General features: G+C 34.2%; 2 protein-coding genes across 5 annotated transcripts in view; one reads left to right on the plus strand and one right to left on the minus strand.

The window, feature by feature from the left end:
• vari (MAGUK p55 subfamily member vari) overlaps window positions 1-19,259 on the plus strand; it is a 70,889-nt gene that overhangs the window by 34,742 nt on the left and 16,888 nt on the right. For 2 of the 3 annotated variants that reach the window (XM_018458168.1, XM_018458170.1), the window contains exon 1: window positions 17,956-18,313. The exons of the other annotated variant lie outside the window; for it this stretch is intronic. In XM_018458168.1, the coding sequence (XP_018313670.1) occupies window positions 18,160-18,313 (154 nt within the window). In that variant the 5' untranslated portion in view covers window positions 17,956-18,159. Of the gene's footprint in view, window positions 1-17,955; window positions 18,314-19,259 lie in introns of those variants that run through there. 3 annotated transcript variants of the gene reach the window in all.
• LOC108729184 (venom dipeptidyl peptidase 4) lies at window positions 1,924-15,568 on the minus strand. Of its 2 annotated transcripts, XM_018458167.1 has the most exons (15): window positions 15,241-15,568; window positions 12,674-12,998; window positions 11,340-11,397; window positions 10,951-11,174; window positions 10,564-10,638; window positions 10,437-10,489; window positions 9,672-9,868; window positions 9,181-9,350; window positions 7,670-7,770; window positions 7,329-7,577; window positions 6,740-6,954; window positions 5,156-5,438; window positions 3,274-3,468; window positions 3,030-3,190; window positions 1,924-2,670 (listed from the first exon to the last, which is right to left on the minus strand). In XM_018458167.1, the coding sequence occupies exons 2-15, from the start codon at window positions 12,695-12,697 to the stop codon at window positions 2,360-2,362; spliced, it is 2,316 nt and encodes a 771-aa protein (XP_018313669.1). In that variant the 5' UTR covers window positions 12,698-12,998; window positions 15,241-15,568; the 3' UTR covers window positions 1,924-2,359. The 2 variants fall into 2 exon arrangements, with proteins under 2 accessions (XP_018313669.1, XP_018313668.1); XM_018458166.1 differs by lacking the exon at window positions 15,241-15,568 and having other exon boundaries at window positions 12,674-13,094.

A 19,259-nucleotide genomic window follows, 5' to 3' on the forward strand; every position in this document is an offset into this window, starting at 1 on the left:
GATCTTGCTGTCTCTAACGCTGTTATGTGAGCGGGGTGCGCCGTATCCGTATTATATCGTGTAGCAATTAACAAGAGTATGTTTCATTTTATTATTAAAATATGTTCATTATTAACTTTTACTCCTCTCGTCATTTTTTGTTCTTCACTTACCATGATGGGGTCATTCGCGTTTTACGCTTCTTAAAGGGTTACGTCATAATAAGATAATTTTCAATCGCAATTTTACTTAGTTTTAACTTTCTACGATTAAAAACAAAATGGTAATAACAATTGGTGAAACTATGTAATTTCTTGGCACGTATTTTACCGGCGTACGCAATGCGCGAAATTTTGCTTGGGCATGAGTGATCCACGAGGGGGAGTTAAAATTTGTTAATAAAAGGACATAACACAATGTAATAAACGGTAAAGATTCGAAAAAAATACTACGAAAAAAATGTGAAAAAAGTACTCTTGCAAAGATCGCTGATAACAGCGCTAGATACAAGGCGATGATTAAGCATTATCGAAAATAACATTTTAAAATTGAAAATCCAAATTAAATATTCAAGAGTCTTCTTGATCTTCACTGACCGAGAAGAGTCATGAACTCCGTGAAAACTCGCGCCGATGTTTGAGCAAACATTTTTCTCCCCAACTGTCGAAGATTCCAGGTCAGCGATTCAAGTTGCCTTGAAAATTCGCCCACATACAAGAAGGACACGTGAACACGATGGATGGAATGATTAAATTTTTCCAAAAGTGACTTTGTGTCCAGGCGGTCCGGACCGACTGATCGAGTTCGATAGGTAAAACGATGTAGTGGACAAAAATATAATCATCAGCTGTTAAAAGAACGAGACGAAAAAGGTGTATTATACACGTTTATTATATTGTATTCCATAAAAAGAAAGGACAACAAAACTTATTTTGTCCTAGTCGAAAATACAAAAATCTAGGTCACCGAGCAGAAAGATAGGTTCTGAGATCTACTGTAGTACGAACAACAACATGATTACAATTGTCTTTATTCTTAGAAAGTAAATTAATATTGAATTCTCTAGTTTTCAAGTAAAATTTTTTATATTGCTACGAATCTTTTTAATATTCAAATTATCTATGTATATACTTATATAATCTCCGCGACAATAGCTGCAAAATATTCAATCTAAAACAAGACTATGAATCGATATCATTAAAAGGATGTATCAATATAATTTTTGGCTCGGTTTTGAGAATATGTAATTATTATAATAGAAAAATTATAATTACTAGACAGAAAATATATAGATTAGGAAATATACCTACAGGTTAGGACATTAATCTCGTGAAATATAGAACATTTTTTTATTTTTCGACAAAAATCTTTTTATTTATTGGTAGATGCGAAAAAATACATATAAATTTATTTTGATATCTTTATAGGATGATATAAAATATAGGAAAGGCACGTTTTAAGAGATGCCATTCTATGTAGGAGTTCCGTATATATTTTAATATATTTTTTTATAAATTTTGGCTAACATATTCGTGCATAAGATTTACCCGGAAATACGGCACGAACGAACTTCCTTCGCTCTGATCGACAAACAAGTCAAGAATTATTAAATTAATTGCAATTAATATTTGGCACTAAATAGTAACAGGAACTTTTGCAAATATTATTTACAAGCAAAAAATGTCTTTGGTAGAGATTTGCCATCGAGATCAATGAAATGAACGTGAAGATAAATTTAATAACGTACACTGGCATATATTAGATAATTATCTCTTTCATATAAATTTAGGTCAGTTCTATATGATTAAATTCAATCTATCTAAATATATTGATGGCATTTATAAAAAATATATATAATTACAAAACTTCTCAAATTTATTTGTATAATAGTTATCTTTCTAAAAATTATAAGAATCCAGAACTATTTTTACATGAATTCTTTCTTTAACTACTGATAAAAAACGTTCACATTGCTTGAAAATTTACTTGTAATATTTTCCATTGCTATTGTCGATATTTTCAAGATTTGGTCAAGGCAAAGTATCTCAGAACAGTCACTCTTAACTTTAATGATAAGCACTTTTATGCCATTAATATTTAAGAGGCACGTTGAGTACTTCTTTCGTCGAATCAATATAAATCAAAATCAAGTCTGAAAGAATTCAAAATAAGTCTTCGATTTTTTTCGGTTTACACCGATTCTTTCTTGTTATAAATCTGGTCCTTAATTCTTGAAAAGTATCGTATATGAAAATACTAAGGAAATTTATAATATTTTCGTACATTTTTGCATGCGATATTTCTCAAGAATACGGTCCCTGGCGTACAGTGCAAACGAGTTTGTAGCCGTGAAGGCGATTCTCTTTTTTAGTGAGTCTGATCAGTGACCCCACCCGAAGCATTCGCTCCAAAATTTGTCCATTGTATGATAAAGATGAGGGAACACGTTTTGAAGAGAGTGCGCTTCGTCCGTGTACGTGACCTGTTCGAACAGGATGTCTTTATACTCCAACGACTTGGCAAGCGCCAACGCCTGCTGGTAGTGCACATTGTCGTCCCCGGTACCATGTATCAGCATGTACTTTTTTCCGCGTATTCCTTCCGATCGTTGTGAAATATCCGTGCGATTGTAACCATCAAGGTTGTCCTCCGGAGTCGGCAGACCCATGAATCGTTCCGTATAGATGGAATCTGTAAATCGGGTAGCGATCTTTGAGATAATGTTGCTGAAGCTCGATTCGAATTAAAAATACGTCGAGATTATTTAAAATCATCGTAGGATAAGGCTATTCTATCAGTTTTAACTTTAAAGTAGAATAAAAATTTACGATGACAAACGATATCTATCATCTCTTTGCAATGCTCATAACTACATTGTATAATCATGATTGTTTCTTGAGAGCATGAGCACAACCTTTAAATATTCGATATGGGTGCTGTTCAGAAACATAAACATTATTGCGAGAAATGGACGAAAAAGCCCTGCTCTATCCTAGGATTAAAATTAATGCTAAAAGAAATCAAATTCTCAATTTCTTCTTTTCAATTACCGTAATAAATCCAGGAAGTTACGGGCGCGACGGATATACCGCATTTAAAGACAAAATTGGTATCTTGGGCCATCACCATACCAGTAGTGAAACCACCATAGCTCCAGCCCCATACACCAGTCCTGTTCGCGTCGATCCAACTGTACTGCTTCTGCAGAATTCTATGGCAAAGAACGTTTTCATTTTCAGAGCGACATTCACTGCCGGGAACGAAGTAATTTTTGATCAGTTTCGCATTACTCACTCGGTGACAGCGATCGTATCTTCAATTTCTACGGTACCCAACTTCCGGTATATCTCAAAGAGCATGTTGCTGCCCTTAAAGGCTGATCCTCGTCCATCGATCCATGCGTGAACCATACTTCGGTTGGTCGTCAGATAATGCTCGTATCCGTACTTGGCGTCATCGACGATCCTGACCGTGTTCGGACCACCGTATCTGTGGGTTTTAATGTTTTACAAGATGTTTAACAGAAATAAAAACTCGAATCGAAGAATAGCTTCCAGTTTTTATCTCCCTCAGCATTAAACGGTGTTTGATTTTATACATCTCTGAGCTACAAATGGATAGCATGAATTTCTAAATAAATGGAGCGCTCGATACATCGCAAATACTTCTTAAAAAAGATGGGAAAACTGAGCGAGGGTTGTTAAAGGTAATCAATCGTTTCAATAGCCTCGGCATGAATCGGCAAACAGATTCGATCTAATTTTAAATGGAGATTGCAATCCCTTTGCGTGCTGATCATAGCGTGCGCCGATTTTAATTGCAGTATAGCCGTTATTAATGATATATTTGATAAACATTAATACTCGGCGCTAGTCAGACCTTTAAAAATGTATATATATATATTATACAGGGTGTTTCCAAATTAAATGGCAAAACTTCGGGAGCGTGTAGAGGAGTAAAAAACTAAGAAAAAAAGTCCTATAGACATATGCTCCTTTTTGCTTTGTTTCGCAGGAAATCACGAAAAAAGAAAAAAATATATTTAATTTATTATTTTAATTATTTTATTTATAAACTTTTTAATGAAGATTTTGTTCGAAATGTGCACCTCTTGCAGCAATACAAGCATTGCATCTGTCAAACACGGCTCTTGTAGCAGCCAGGCACTGTTCTTGCGATATTCTGTTCGCTGCAGCTACGATACGATTTCTCAAATGTTGCTCTGATTGAATAGGCGAAGAATAAACTTCTTACTTCAGAGTACCCCATGCATAGAAATCTAATGGCGTTAAGTCGGGCGAACGAGTTGCCCAATGTACTGCTCCTCCACGTCCAATCCATCGTTGTGGGAATTTTCTATCTAACCAGGTTCTAGCGACTCTGCTGTAATGAGCAGGGCATCCATCTAATTGAAACCACATTTCAGTACGTTGTTGTAATGGGATGTTTTCTAAATAGTCAGAAAATTCATTCTCCAAGAAATTTAGAAAACGGTCCCCATTTAATCTTGCAGGTAAAAAAAACATTTTTTTTCGATTTCTCTGAAACGGAGCAAAAACGAGCATATGTCTATAGGACTTTTTTTCTTAGTTTTTTACTCCTCTACACGCTCCCGAAGTTTTGCGATTTAATTTGGAAACACCCTGTATATATGTATATAAAACTAATACATTAATAAAAATTAAAATTAATTGTTTCTTGAAAAATATGTAATTAGACTTGTGATAAAGTAGTAGGAAACTGGCTTTAATTTTATTTAAACCTATGTGCAAAATAAGAAGGTTCTATTAAGCAAAATGTTGCTTTCCTTAAAGCTGTTATTTTATTATGCAACATTAAAATTTTTCTTAAAATTTTTTTTAAATCTATACACAATATTGTCATAAAGATATTCGTACGCTGCATTCGTCTTCGAATCAAGCACGATTTAAAATATAATGGTCAATACGGAAATGTGTATACATTATAATAAAACTGATTTGTCTAATAGTTAAATTTTATAATATTTGTATAAATTTCCTATATTCTTATCTTTGTAATAAAAAAAATCTTGTTGCTAAGCGTAAAAGCATAAATTTCCTTTGATGAACTACGAGTATCATGCAGAAAAATGGCTGATATTTTTACGTCGTCAAATTTCAGTTACTTATTATATCAGAAGCACTTGGGTACTTACACGAATACCATCATGGCATACGATTTGCTTTCGTCGAAATCTGGCGGCAAGAGCAATCTGACTTTACAGTCATAACCATTCACGGTAATGTTGAAATTTCTTTGTTGCGGCATTAATCGTCGCGACAAAAGTGTCCTCGTCATCTGATTAGTATTCCAGATCATGACTGGGTTATGATTATTGTCATTAATCGTCACTGTAGCCGGATCGGGCCCGGAACAGGTGAAAGCGTAATACGACCTCCGGCTTGAAAAAGATGCGGTAGCGTAAGTGCATTTGTTTCCTGCAACATTTAAATTCGTGGGAATTCTTCTGTAGAGAGAACTTTTTCATTTTCTTGTTCTACGTAACGAAATATTCATTCCTACCGCTTCAATTCTCTCCAAATTAAGTTTGGCAAATTCGAGGTTGCTCTCGCGCATATAAGTTATTCCCGCTTTCATTTTCGAATATACATATTCGGATGTATGCATTTAAGTAATATCGAAATGTGCATAATTCTGCCTAGCATCGTGGTGTACGTTGCTAACTTCCCATCGAAGGAAGCAGGAAGCGATAAATTTCAACACTTTCTACTTTTCGCCGATCGAAATAAATTTCAGTAAACATCGTATTTTAACAGATATAGGGTATATCGGTCGAGCTACAGGCTTCTCATAGACGTTGAATTTTCTCGCAGGCGCAAATAGTCCGGCGAATTAATCTTCTTTATGCAATATCGCTTCGTCTGGTAGACGCAGCTGTCGCCGATAGCCGGAAAAACTTGCGCGAAAAGTAATATTTCAGTCTTGCCTCTTTTAACGAATGTCACGAGACATCTCTCGCAAGAATTAAGAGCCGAATCTTTTGGAATCTATTCGCGTAGTGGAGGAGATAAGTTCGCGCAAAGATAAGTTCGCGCGCCGGGTCCATGCGGGAGGAGAATTCGGAGATTTTTACTTAAATTCGTGCAACTTTCGTTGCAAAAATATGCGAGGGAAAATTTTGGCGATGTTCTACGGTGGTGAAGTTTTCGTAGATTACATCATCGCTTCGCGTAGATCTTTCCCGTAAGTCTGCCAACCCCCTCACATATACACACGTGTTAAATATTCATGAACGCGACTTGCGGCTTTCGTCAGATGAGATTACTCCCGATGGACTTTCCGTTTTAATTGGAACGTGTACCTATCGCCCGAACAAATTACAAATGCGCTGTCGACGATGAGTCTCGAAATTTCTTCTCCGTCACTTATGAGACTCCGTTTAAGCATCTCCCGAGTTTCCGGTCTCGTTCGACGGTTGGATGCAAATCTAAGTAAAACGAATGATCAGACATTAAGGACTATGAAGGTTTCATGCTTCTTGCGTAAAATATTTTCCCCACGAGAGACGCTGTAGTTTAAATAGAATATTCTGACGACGCTGAGCGTTCTCGTGAGTTAGATCTATCACGTTCGTACAGCTGAATGTGAAGCTTATTTCATCTAAATTGATGAAAAATGCCAAATGTTACTTCCTCCTTCTCCCTCCTCCCCCCCCCCTCTCTCTCTCGCTTGATCGCTCGCTCTATTTTCACTCATATTCGTGATTTCGAGGACTCACCTTCCGGCGTGAGCAACTTGCAGGATATGCAAGTTGGTTTTTGGCTTCCATCCAGAGGCACCGAATACAAATTCCTCTGCGACGGTTCACCCGGCGCCGTGGCGAGATAGTAAACTTTGCCTCTGAGCGAATCGGCTGCCAAGATCGTGTGAACTTCGGAGGGACCGGGCGTTAAATCCAACGGTATAATAAACTGACCATCCTTATATTCATATCTAACGAAATGGCATGAATAAAATTACGAAAAGAAGGCAAATGTCAAAAAATTTTGAAACGATGTCAAACTCTTTTCTTAACTACGAGATTGCGTTGGAAAAAACCTAATTTTGCGATTTATTCAGAATTCAAAAATAAAAATTCTCTGGATATTCTCAGAGAGAATCGTAATTTTCTTTGTGAATTTATATTTATTTATTTATAAATAAATATATCTTTATATCTCATAATAAAGATAGGGAGGATTCGATTCTAGAACGCTTAGTAAATAATGATATCTATCTCTCTCTCTATCTATAAATATATTTTTATATTATTTATTTATAAATATATCTTTATTTCACGAATACACATCTTTATAGTTTTTACTCACCTGTTTATATGTCGGAATCTGCCGGCGTTGGTGCCAGAAGGTTCCCGTCGTAAAAGCAATATGTAATCACGAGTTCTTATAGGAATATTTGGTTGAAGCCAGCCCTCAGTCTCCTCGTCGGACAAAACCAATTTGACATCACCTTGTATGTTGTACATGGTCATCTGGGATTGGTTCTGCACACGATTTGTCCATGTCGCTATTACGTGTGTTTTGTTCCACCAGCTCACGGTGTACAGTACGTTGTCACTGCGAACGCGAAGTCAGTACGTTAAACACATGATCGTAAAATCGTTCGAAGATAGTTACAGAAATATTTGTTGTTAGCAAAAGTTACTTGCCTTGTCACTTCATTAATGGGTGCTTCCAAAGTAACTGCTTCTGACAATGGATCGAATAAATCGATTACCAACAGAGATACTACCGGGTTCGGTGTACCTGCCTAAAATAATGATTTTTTTTATTGATATAAATGATATTGTAGATAAGTTATACGATATCGTAAAACACCTTAGGGATAACATCTTTATAATATTATATATTAGGACCAAAAAAAAAGAAAATAATGATACTTCTACATAAAAAAAATAAAAAATGTAGGATAATTCTTCTTAGAAAACATAGTTTCTTTGAAAAAAATCTACTTTAAAATCAAATACTTAATGATATTTTTTTTATCATTATTGGTAATATTAATTTTATTTAACGTATCAATATTAAAAGCACGCTTAAAAGATTTAATATTTTATTTAAAAAATAATAGAAAATAATTAAAGTTTCCGAAAAATTTGTATATATTAATTGTTGCAGTTAAATGCAGTTAAAATGTATATTGACACGTATCGATATTGATTATTGTAACTCGCGAGAAAAAAATTAACTTAATTTTTAAAATGTTTGAGAAGATATTTTATATATGCTTTTAAAAGATTTCAAGCGAAATTGAAAAAGAATTTTTCGACTCCGTACATGATCTCAGAGTTGAAATTTTTTTTTTGTCAATTTTTCACATCCGACTTTCAAATGGTACCACATGGCGCAGAAGCATCACCGAGGAAAAAGCTTGAAAGGATTTGAAAGCTGAGATTTCGGGCTTTAAAATATTTCTTTGAGAACATAACTTTACCACTATATTTTTCAAAAAATATATAAATGTGTATATTATTTTTGCCACCAATTAAAAAAAAGCGTAAGTGGGATATTTAAATATATATGAAATTAATCATTTAAATAATTTCAATTTGATATATCAATTCGAAAGGTTAATCGATTATAATAAAAAAAGATTTGCTTGTCGCTTTTGAGAAATGAGGACCTGACATAGAAATAGAAATGATTCGCGGGCTTTTTTCACGGCAGATTGCTTCTGCCAGCGCACTTCGACAATTGGATTATCCGCACGTGCCGACACATGCACGCGGAAAATGGATCTATGGTAGAATAAACTCAAGTTAAACGGAAGAACGGCGGTCCTTTCAACTCGTTACGGCAATAGCCGATTCCATCCAGTGGAAATGATTAGCCGAGTTTTCTATGGTGACTTATCAGTATTATCATGTTGGAACAATTCGAAATATTTTAGTAACATTGTTGCATTGTTAATGAAATATTACTAATAGTTTTCAATACTAATATTGTTAATGAAATATTACTAATTTTCAATAATCAAAGCTAAATAGTTGATAATTTTGTTGCATAAGCAGAAAAGAGAAAGACATTTAAAAGATACTATCGATTTTAGAAATGTTTCAAAAAATTCAGAAATATATTCGGAAATATCAATTTCGTTCTTCAGACAAATTTATATTGAATATGTAAATTTGGAAAAGCTTTTTGAAGTAGAGAATCTCACCTTGGGATACTTTATCTTCACTTCCGTGGGATATTGGTCTTCGAGAGAACCAGGAGTGCCGTAATGAAAATATGCCATGTCCTTTACTACGGTATCGTTGAAGGTTGCAAAGGCCAAATGTTGGCCATTCGGTGAAAACCATACCGCAGTCGCAGATGCAAGTACTTCCTCTGTAATCAATATTCACGATTATATTCGTCATTTGTAATTATCTGTCACGCGATATACTTCGTGACGCACAAATTTTCCTTCAAAATGGATATTTCTTTTTTATATTATATACATATATAATTTTTATGTAATATAAAATATAATGTAAAACATTTTATATTATATTCATGTATTATAAAATATTTTTATCAAATATGTATCAAAATATTGTATATAATATAAAATATGAAATATTATAAAAATAAAATATGAACTATATAATAAAAAATATTTTTTTGTAAATAATATTTATTTACGTTTATACAAAAAGATAGATTTACCTTCGTATACCCAATCCGGAATTCCATTGTAAACTATGTTGGGTTCCCCGCTTGTTGTCAATCTTCGTACTACATTCTGGTTACGATTGAAAGTCATATGATAAATATCGTTATCAAGAACATAAACCAAGTTACTGTCGATGGGCGACCATAACGCCAGCGAGATAAAAGTTCCATTCGCGATCTCTTCAAATGTACTGTAAATATAGGAAAAATTTTATTAAAAGTATTTTCTTACGATAGGAAAAGAAAGTCCATTTATAAATATATTTATATAAATATATAGATACACGAATTTTTTATGTCCTTAATTCTTTCAGTTATGACTGAGATAACGACTCAGTTGAAGATAATAATGAAACACAAACGAAAAAAATCTATTGGATGGATTCAATAAAATCGTTGTATAAAAAAGAAATATTATATTATGTATTTATATTGTATTTGAAGCACTTATATGTACAATAAATGAAATGTTCATTAAAATAATAAACAAACGGAATTTCTAAGAAAAACAGATGAAAAGTTTACTAAAACTAATTAAGGAAATAGTTACATAAACTTTATCTCGTATGTCTTTGAAACCTATCACAAAGTGATGACCCAGTTGCATTAACGTTTATTGTCTCATTTAGAAATCTAAACGTTAGAAATTCACTGTGTAGGCCACGCGTAGTTTCGCAATCAAGCTTATCAAAGAATAGTTAATATTATCAATGGCAATATATATATGTAAGCTATAAAAATATAAACGAATAAACTTACCCGTTCTGGATGTCATATACCACATAATTTTTGACGGTCGAGTGTCTGAATACCTGCGCAACTCCATTTATTTTAGTTTTCATTGTATTTCAACGAGCGAAAAGATATTAAACAATTAATCACTTACACGTCTAGTATTGTAACCAAAGAGAATATACTGCTTGTCGGCCGATATAGTTGCCGTACTGAATTTGTATGACAGCTAAAACAATTTTAACATTGAGTTTTAAGAAAAAATGTCTGTTATTTAATCTAAACGTCTTGTAGGAATTTATTTTCAGAGAAACGTATTAAAATAAATAATTATATTAGAACAAACAACTCATTCAAAGTATTGATAAACTGAAATATTTAATTATAGATGACATTGATAACTCGTAAAGAATATTTTATTTAACTTCCATTGCAATCACGGATGTTTATAAACTCGTAATATCACTCTGATAACTAAATATCGATTACATATTGAAATCTCAAACATCAAATTGTATAGTAAAGTCTAAAATATCCTTACTAAATCTGTTCCATTAAAAATCTGTTTAGTTTCTCCTGTTTTTACATTGGTAGTAGTAATATCGCCTGTAATTGTGCTCCCAACTATAAATTCGTTGTCAGAAATCCACGAGCCATTGAAGCCGGATGGACAACAGGTATAAGAGTATATATCTTCCAAAAAGAATGGTTTCCTGTGTTGAATCTCATCCTTGTTACGAATATCGGTGTCGTTGGTATTTGGAACTACATATAAATAGATTCAACATTTAAAATACAAACAATATACGTAAGATTTATTGAACTCGTCCTCCGATATCTACATTTCCATAAGTAGTTCAATCAAACTGTATATTTGCCGAGTATTAGTTACGCTAATAATTACGCGAAGTATTAAATCAATTGACCTACCTGTTCGTGACTGACCGATGACGATCACGAAGGCAAATAGTATTAGAAGTTGAAGAGGCTGAAAGAATTCGGATTGCCAGGATATGCCATAAAATTCGTGTCGGATTTTTCGTCCCTCTACGATTACATATATATGAATTCAATGATTGAACAGAACGTACAAAAAGATCACACAAAAAATTTAGAAAATGAAATTATTAGATATTATCGTTCAAACTTTCAACGATACTGCGCTGGTATCTAAACGGACGAATTCTGAACTCAGGTCTGCGGTAACCGCGAAAAGCTTTGCTCCATTTTACGAATCATTAGCATTTCTTTCAGCCAATGAGTATTACTTTTTTTTACGAGGAAAAAAGATAATTGTTCTATTTCTTCACTCTTTAAAATTGAAACATCAGTTATGTATAAAAAACAAAGAGTGATCTTGTTAATTATCAATGAACGGAAGTCAACCGAAACCTAATCAATCTGGAAAATCCAATTCTTTCCGCTAGCAGGAAGCCGTCGATATTTCTATTTAATTGGAAATTAGTATTTGTCTATTTGTTCTATCAATTATAATCTTATTAATACGAATTAAAAAAGAAGTTAATATTAATCGAGATTAGAGTCAGTCAATATTGACGCAACAGATCCATAGTGAATCGAAATTGATGATAATCTCGATATCGAAAGAATCGAACCTAAAAATAACTTACTGTTATACGAGTTTAATACCTCGGGCGCATCACCTTGTATATTCTACGATGAAGAAAAGAGACGCGAGAGGGCTTAGGTGGAAGGCGATAAATCGAGACAGTTCGGACCCTCGAAACTTTTCTATCGTTTGCGCGCATCTGACGAAAAGTGCTCTCACGGACTTATCGATTCGATATGTCAAGACATTGTGCCTGTCCCATGAGTGAAATTGAAACAGAAGTAAGTCGGATAAAAGCTCTTCCAGAATAATGGTAGATCGCGAGTTCCCCGATAGGTCGATACTTATTTTCGCGACCGCTCTTCTTAAAGGCATCGCGAAAGGAGGAGAAGAATGGATCGAGGAACAAGTGGTGCAAAAAGTAGGGTATTGGAAACATCTCCTTTTCCTTTTCACTTCTCAGAAATATTCGCTTTGTAGTGATATAAGAATTTAAAAATATTATTACTTAAGATCAGATAAATAATTCTTCTCTTTATGATTTGACCGAAGAAGCACGAGAGAATTATCAGGAATTAACAACAGGTTTAAGGGATGACATCGGTTTCTCGCCGTTCGCGAACGTCGTAAAATGAAGTGGAAGAGAAAAAGGGAAGGGAGAACGGCGGATTCGCCATGATGCCGGATAACGTACCATGTGTCTCGCCATGATGATCATCAATCGATCTACGAGTCGCGGACTCCGGATGGTGATGATCGAGGAAACCGCTGCTGGCGCGGCCACCGATCTCGCGAGTGCGCTCGACAAAGACTAATATATCGCGTGCTTCTTGGCGTATTCGCGGCAGCAGCGGCACGTGCTCCCACCTCTTTCGACAAATCAGGGACATACCCACGCGTGAGTATCTTCCGTTTGTGTTTCTACCTTGGACTTAATTGTGCCCTAATATTTGCTGATACTGATAAGATGATCTTCTTCTTATATAAAGTCAGATTTGTGCGAAAAAATGACTCTTTTTCTATCTCCCAAATCCGGAAAAATTCGTAGATGTCATTGAATAAGCATTGTCATCTTTCAAAGTTGTAATTTTGCGCCAAAGAAAGAAGTTGATAGAAAAATGTGTGAAAACATAGAAAAGAATTGCGAAAAATAAATTTCAAATATTATTATAAACAATTATAATTCTAAACTGTATCGGAGAATAAATTTGATTAAGTAAAAGAAAACCTATTATTAGTCAAAACATCTTAATGCTTAAATCTTTCAATATATTTTTCAATTTTTTTTTACATCTTCACACGTTTTTTTCTTTTTTTTTTCCTTTAATACAAAATTGCAACTTTAAGACATTATATATACCTACACTTTGAGAGATATAGAGGAAGGTCGCTGATACCATCATACTACTTTTGTACTTTTTAAACAAAAGATAAAATTATTGTAACACATAAAAACAAACTAGAATGTCTTTTATTGAATAATACGACAGTTTTTATATATGTTATTGTTTATCATTGTATGATAATTAACTTTTTTGTAAAATAAGCAAAAATGAGCGTTTAATAAAATTGGCCCCAAAACTGATACGTAGTAGACAGTAATATCATATATTTCTATTTTTTTTACAGGAGTCATTTGTAAATATCTACGAGTGAATGTATATGAGAATTTCTAGAATCTTTTCACTTCGATGTAAAATGTTTTTTATTGACTTATATGCATACTTTATTACTATTCAGCAAGATGCAAGCAAACGCATAATCTTCATATATGTGTTGCTTGTTTCTGTATAAAATTAGATAAAAACGAATTCCAAAATAACAAATGCGAAAATAAAATTCTTACGATTTTCTTTTGCAAATTACATAGTTTAAATAATAATGAGTATATAATATTACATCACATTTTATATATTTGTAGTTTCCTAAATCTATATTTATTTATATTTAGAGTTTTATTAATATTTTTCTCATAGTATGACAAATAGTCTTATCATAACACGACAGTTTTTTGGGTTTCCTCGTAAATATCGAATTACTTTCAACTCCGATAAGATTATTTGTCGTACTATGAGAAAAATATTAATAAAACTATAAATATAAATAAATATAGATTTAAGAAACTACAAATATATAAAATGATATAATATTATATACTCACTATTATTTAAACTATGTAATTTGCAAAAGAAAATCGTAAGAATTTTATTTTCGTATTTGTAGAATTCGTTTCTATCTAATTTTATACAGAAACAACACACATATGAAGATTATAGGTTTTTATTTCTTTAATCATCTAACTAGATGATGTTTTTATCAGTATAAGGATTGATAAAGTATAATGTTTCTAAGAAATAAGATAGTGTCTCTTTAAAAGAACTATATCAATATCGGCGACTTTCACATATACGTAAACATATGATCATGGATATTTTCGTAGGAAAACAGGTGACATTACCAATTATCTCGTATATATGTTTATTATATATTTTGTTATAATTATCAATGATAATTATTTTAATTTTTTAATTTAAATAACTACGATAATTATTCATATCTATGTTTATATGACGTTTTTGAATCGCACTGTATAGAGAAGAGATACGAATGGTATCAGCGTTTTTGATAAGTTTCGTGCGTATGTATACGCAATAAACAATATTTTTTAATGCACGATTATGTGCCTTTCTTCCTGAAACGTCACGAATTAACGGGCTCATCGTTACAAGTTACATTGATAAACTTTATAATGACACCGTAAAATTGCACATCGTGACGGAAATGCAAAGGCAACGCGAACGACAATGCGACGTACTGCACTAAATCTCAGCTGACTATTAATATTATCAAGGCCATTGTTATTTGACTACACGCGCAATAAGAGACGATTATCTCCACATGTTGTAGAATGATAAGAAACTAATGCATACGCTTGGTTAATGCAGTACCGAATATATTTTTAAATAGATTAGGGAGTTGATCAATTTTATTAATCGAGATTGTTTCTTTATCAAGCGGAAAGAAATTGATCTAATCAGGATAAACTCATCCGGTAGATTATTATTCGAATAATTATGAGTTGATCAATTAAATAAAATACTGTTCTCAAAAATGAAAGAAATTTACTGTCTTTTCTTAATTTAATAAATGAAGATAAAGAATGATAGGGGAACGTTTGTTGCGACGGCAGATGCATCTTCCGTTATAAGCGTTTGCTGTCTAAAACTATACTGTCAGCCATAAAGACAAAAAGTTGCTAACGATTTCCTCCTGTCATGAAACATGTCGTTTCGAAATATTGCATCGCGCCAGGCGTGCACCATTTTCAATATTGTGACGATCGAAACGCACAAAGTACCAATGTCTGAGCGCGCATACTTGGTTCCTTTTAACCTTTTTACATAAAACCTTCTACAATAAAGACGTCGAACTATCGCACATTTTTCGCTTGTTGCAAAAAAAGACGATATCACTATCGAAAAAGGAATTCGTGACTTTTCAACCGTAGGCAATAACACCATCCGAGATAAAAATCAAAGAACTATCAATTCTTCGACGTCTCTTCCATTCTTGATTTTATCAATTGTTTCAAGAGATTTGTTCTCGCAGGATAACTGAAGAAATGTCACATCAAACACATTGTGCCTTTATCTTTCACAATGATTGCACTCCGATACCCGCAGTCACAAAATTCTTTTCTTTTTTTCACAAACGTTTTCTGCACTGTTAAATCAACACACGAACTTTTTATTTGACAAATTCGTTTCGTGGAGAATACGATCGTCACGATCGTAATTCGCGTAGGGAAATTTCAAGCAGTGCTTATGGAGAAAAAAATTATGCGTCCTTCCTCGAGTAGCTTTATCCCGTTGCATAGCGAGTGACACACTTTGCGAGAGGAAGAATTGCCGTCATCATCGCCACTGCACGCGGCCACGTCCGTCTTTGTCGCACGTCATTTCGCACATGGATCATCATCGAATCCCTGGCTCGCAGCAATCAGCCAATCTGATCGTAAGGTCGCCTGCGCTCTCGCATCGCTCTGACGATTAGACGGAGAGAAACGAAAAATCGTAATGCAATGAAGATACACGAGACGGAATGGTAGATGAATGAGAATGAATACCCGGATTTATGTAGTCTTGGAAGACGCAAAATGCATCTTTAATTTCAAACGAAAATGTTTCCAAGGAAGGAACAGTTTTGCTGGAATATCTGAAAATTTAGTCATATACAGATCTGAAAATAATTTTGTTGGACTATCAAAATATAATTATGCACACTGAAAAAAAATTCTAAATTTTAATAAATATTTGTTTGAATGAGTTCTAAATAAATATTTACTAAATATAAACATATATATTTATTTGATACAAAAGTTATTAATTTGATGTAACTATCATTTTTTCATTGAGTAAATATTTATTTACTGTAAATAAATGTTTACTTAGTACAAAGAAATATATTTTAAGAGATTAAGTAAATTTTTTTTAGTGTAAATGTTTCAAACTCAAACATGATGATCAATACTGCAAAAAGTTTTAATGCTAGCGTCCTACATTGTTTTGAAGGTTCAACAAAATTATTCAGATCTGTATCTATTTAAATTTTTAGATATTTTAGCAAAACCATGTTTTGCGTACATTAAACCTATATTCATTTCTTCTATATTCGCGTTCTTTTTTTCTATATTTATATGAAAAGCAAAGGAAAAACGCATTGATAAACAACCGAAAGCGGTGACGATTCTTATTTTAATCATTGACACTATCTTTGTTGATGATTGCAAAAGTCTAAATCTTTTTCATCGAAGTTTAGTCTTTCTATGATTCTTTGGTTCTGCTTTTGATAATACTTTTGAGACTTCCACGGATATTTCCAGGGGTATTACTGCTTTTTTAAATACGAGGAAGTATTTATAAGTAAAATCTCTTCAATTTGATTATTCACAATTGATGTTATAACAAACGATTTTAGTTTTTTTTTTTTTAAGCACATTACTATACAAAGCTTGCTTTAGTTGGAAGCAGTCGCCATCTCGTCTTAATGACATAAGATGTAGAAACATCGCGCGACCTGGATTACCTACCGCTAAGCTTTACATTCGGTTTAGAATGTTTACCGCACTCGGAACTTTCTCTGGTGTTACTTGCCAACAGCTGTTAAAATACAGTGATACGTTTACGAGAGAGATTTCGAGATGTGTTTAGAGTAACTAGAGCACATTATCTTTTATGTACTGCACGTAGATGAAATTACGCAAAAAGATGTTACGTCAAGTTTTAATTTAGATAGAATTTAATAATAATTTTTATACGATATTTTTAAGCAAAGTGAGGATGAATATTTTCGTACTTATCATAGATAGCATCATATTAGCATTATTAAAAAATAATTCCGGTTCTCTAAAACATGAAGATATCTAAAATACCTCATGGAAAGAGAATGATAATAAAGAAAATATTAATCTCCGAGATAAAGTTATTTTCATTTGTTTTTTTTAACACGAGTCCTTTCAACGTTCATAAAAATAGCATTTCGCAAATTTCGCAAACAGCAGCGAGATGGAAGAGCAAAAGAGGAAGCGTATTATCCTGAAAACTTTGGTAACAACAATTTCTTGTGTCAGCCCTTCTTGGCGCGCAGCCCCGCGAAGAATATTTGCGACCCTTTCATGGGTGCGCTTACTATCGATCGGGGAGGATATAACGCGTACCAGTCGTCGTTGCCACGAGTCGAGGAATTGCTACGAGAGAGCAAGAGAGAAAGAGAGAGAGGAAGAGGGAGATAGGCAGGGTGCTACAAAGGCCACCCCTTTCGGACCAACGACTATAAGTACCGGTTGCGGTCGGTTCGCGCGGCTCATGTGCGCCCCGTGGTCCCGCCAGCGTGGTATCGCTTTCGCGTACGCGGAAACACCACTTGGATTAGGACGCCGAAGTCGTTTCGATCTATGAATAGATCCTGATCCGTTTCCAATCGCGTAACAGTCGTGATCGTCTGTTCGTCGTTCGATCAGAGCCCCGAGGGCCGTTGATTCGTCGACGGGAAGCCGACGGCGCGCAACAACACGTGGAACCTCCAACGAGAAGGCGAACGATGACGGCGATCTCGCAGGATCGGCAAATGGTCCACGAGGGACCATCGTAATGGCTGGACTCCTGACGGCGGAGGATCCGAATGATCGACCGGGGTAGACGTGATGTCGCTCGGGGTCATCGAGGGAAGTCAATCGAAATGAGGAGGAGCAAATCGCGGGGAAGCATCGAAGACATATGCGGGTGCTCCGCTCTGTCGTCGATTATCCAAAAGAAAAATCTCAACTCCACCTCAGGTAAGACTAGCAAACAAATTTACGAAGTAAGTTGGATCTGAAAGATAAAACCGCAATACATGTATCATTTCCACGATACGACATTAGATGTGAGATTTCCGTGAAATTTCTAAACATCCCTGTATCAAATAAATGACCCGATGCCTTTCTTATCAACGTCGAGTGAGAAGTCCTTCTTCGATTATAACAATCAAGATAATTATTCGAAATATCACATTGTCGAAATTCTCACGAGCGAATGTAAAATTTTGAAAAAATACTCTATATACTAGAATATAATCAATCCGAATGCTGTCTATTTCTACCAATGTAACTTTAATTTTAGTTTGATTCGGTTTACAATTTTTCTTTTTTTTTAATTTTAAGAATTCTAATTCTATAAACAATTAGAAAAAAATAAATAATAAATTAAATTCGAGTTAAAGTTAATCTTACATTTATGGAACCGAACCTAAATCTATCAGCACCGGCGAGCCGTTCGAAGTTCGTCAATGGTTTGCGATTCGATCGATCGCCATACACGTGTTCTCCGGACGACGAAAAACTTGACGCGATCGATGATGTGCTCGGCGTGCAACCTTGAACGAGAAAAGCGACCACTGATCGCTTCCTCTTTCTCGTAATGGAGAACTCTTCTGGGCAATACTTGATGGAAACACTTCCGGTGTCTGACATCCAGATGCTAGAGAGATTCTGCTTTTATCGGATTTGTTTCTACGTTTCTCCTCGTCCTTTTCTCTCTTTGAATTATATATCATCACACTTTCTTCATATCTCCTCGAATGCTTTCTTCTTGTTACTTTTAGCGATTATCGCATTGTTTCCTCGCTGTTTTCTCTCTTCGTTCGAGAAGAAGTAGATATTGCCATTTTTTTTAGATAAATTTAGATAAAGGAAAGTGAAAGGAAACGCTACGTTTCTCTACGATAAAATTGATAGTCGCTAC

This window comes from Mycetomoellerius zeteki, unplaced genomic scaffold, assembly GCF_001594055.1.
Source record: "Mycetomoellerius zeteki isolate Tzet28-1 unplaced genomic scaffold, Tzet1.0 scaffold706, whole genome shotgun sequence".
NCBI lineage: Eukaryota > Metazoa > Arthropoda > Insecta > Hymenoptera > Formicidae > Mycetomoellerius > Mycetomoellerius zeteki.

Bases quoted from the DNA above. Each gene is read 5' to 3' on its own strand.
- LOC108729184 (XM_018458167.1), bottom strand. From the start codon at position 12,697: ATGATCATCATGGCGAGACACATG. The intron at 3,469-5,155 runs GTAAGTACCCAA...TAAAACCCACAG, and splicing joins TATGCCATGATGGTATTCGT to ATACGGTGGTCCGAACACGG. The intron at 3,191-3,273 runs GTGAGTAATGCG...TCTTTGCCATAG, and splicing joins GATACGATCGCTGTCACCGA to AATTCTGCAGAAGCAGTACA.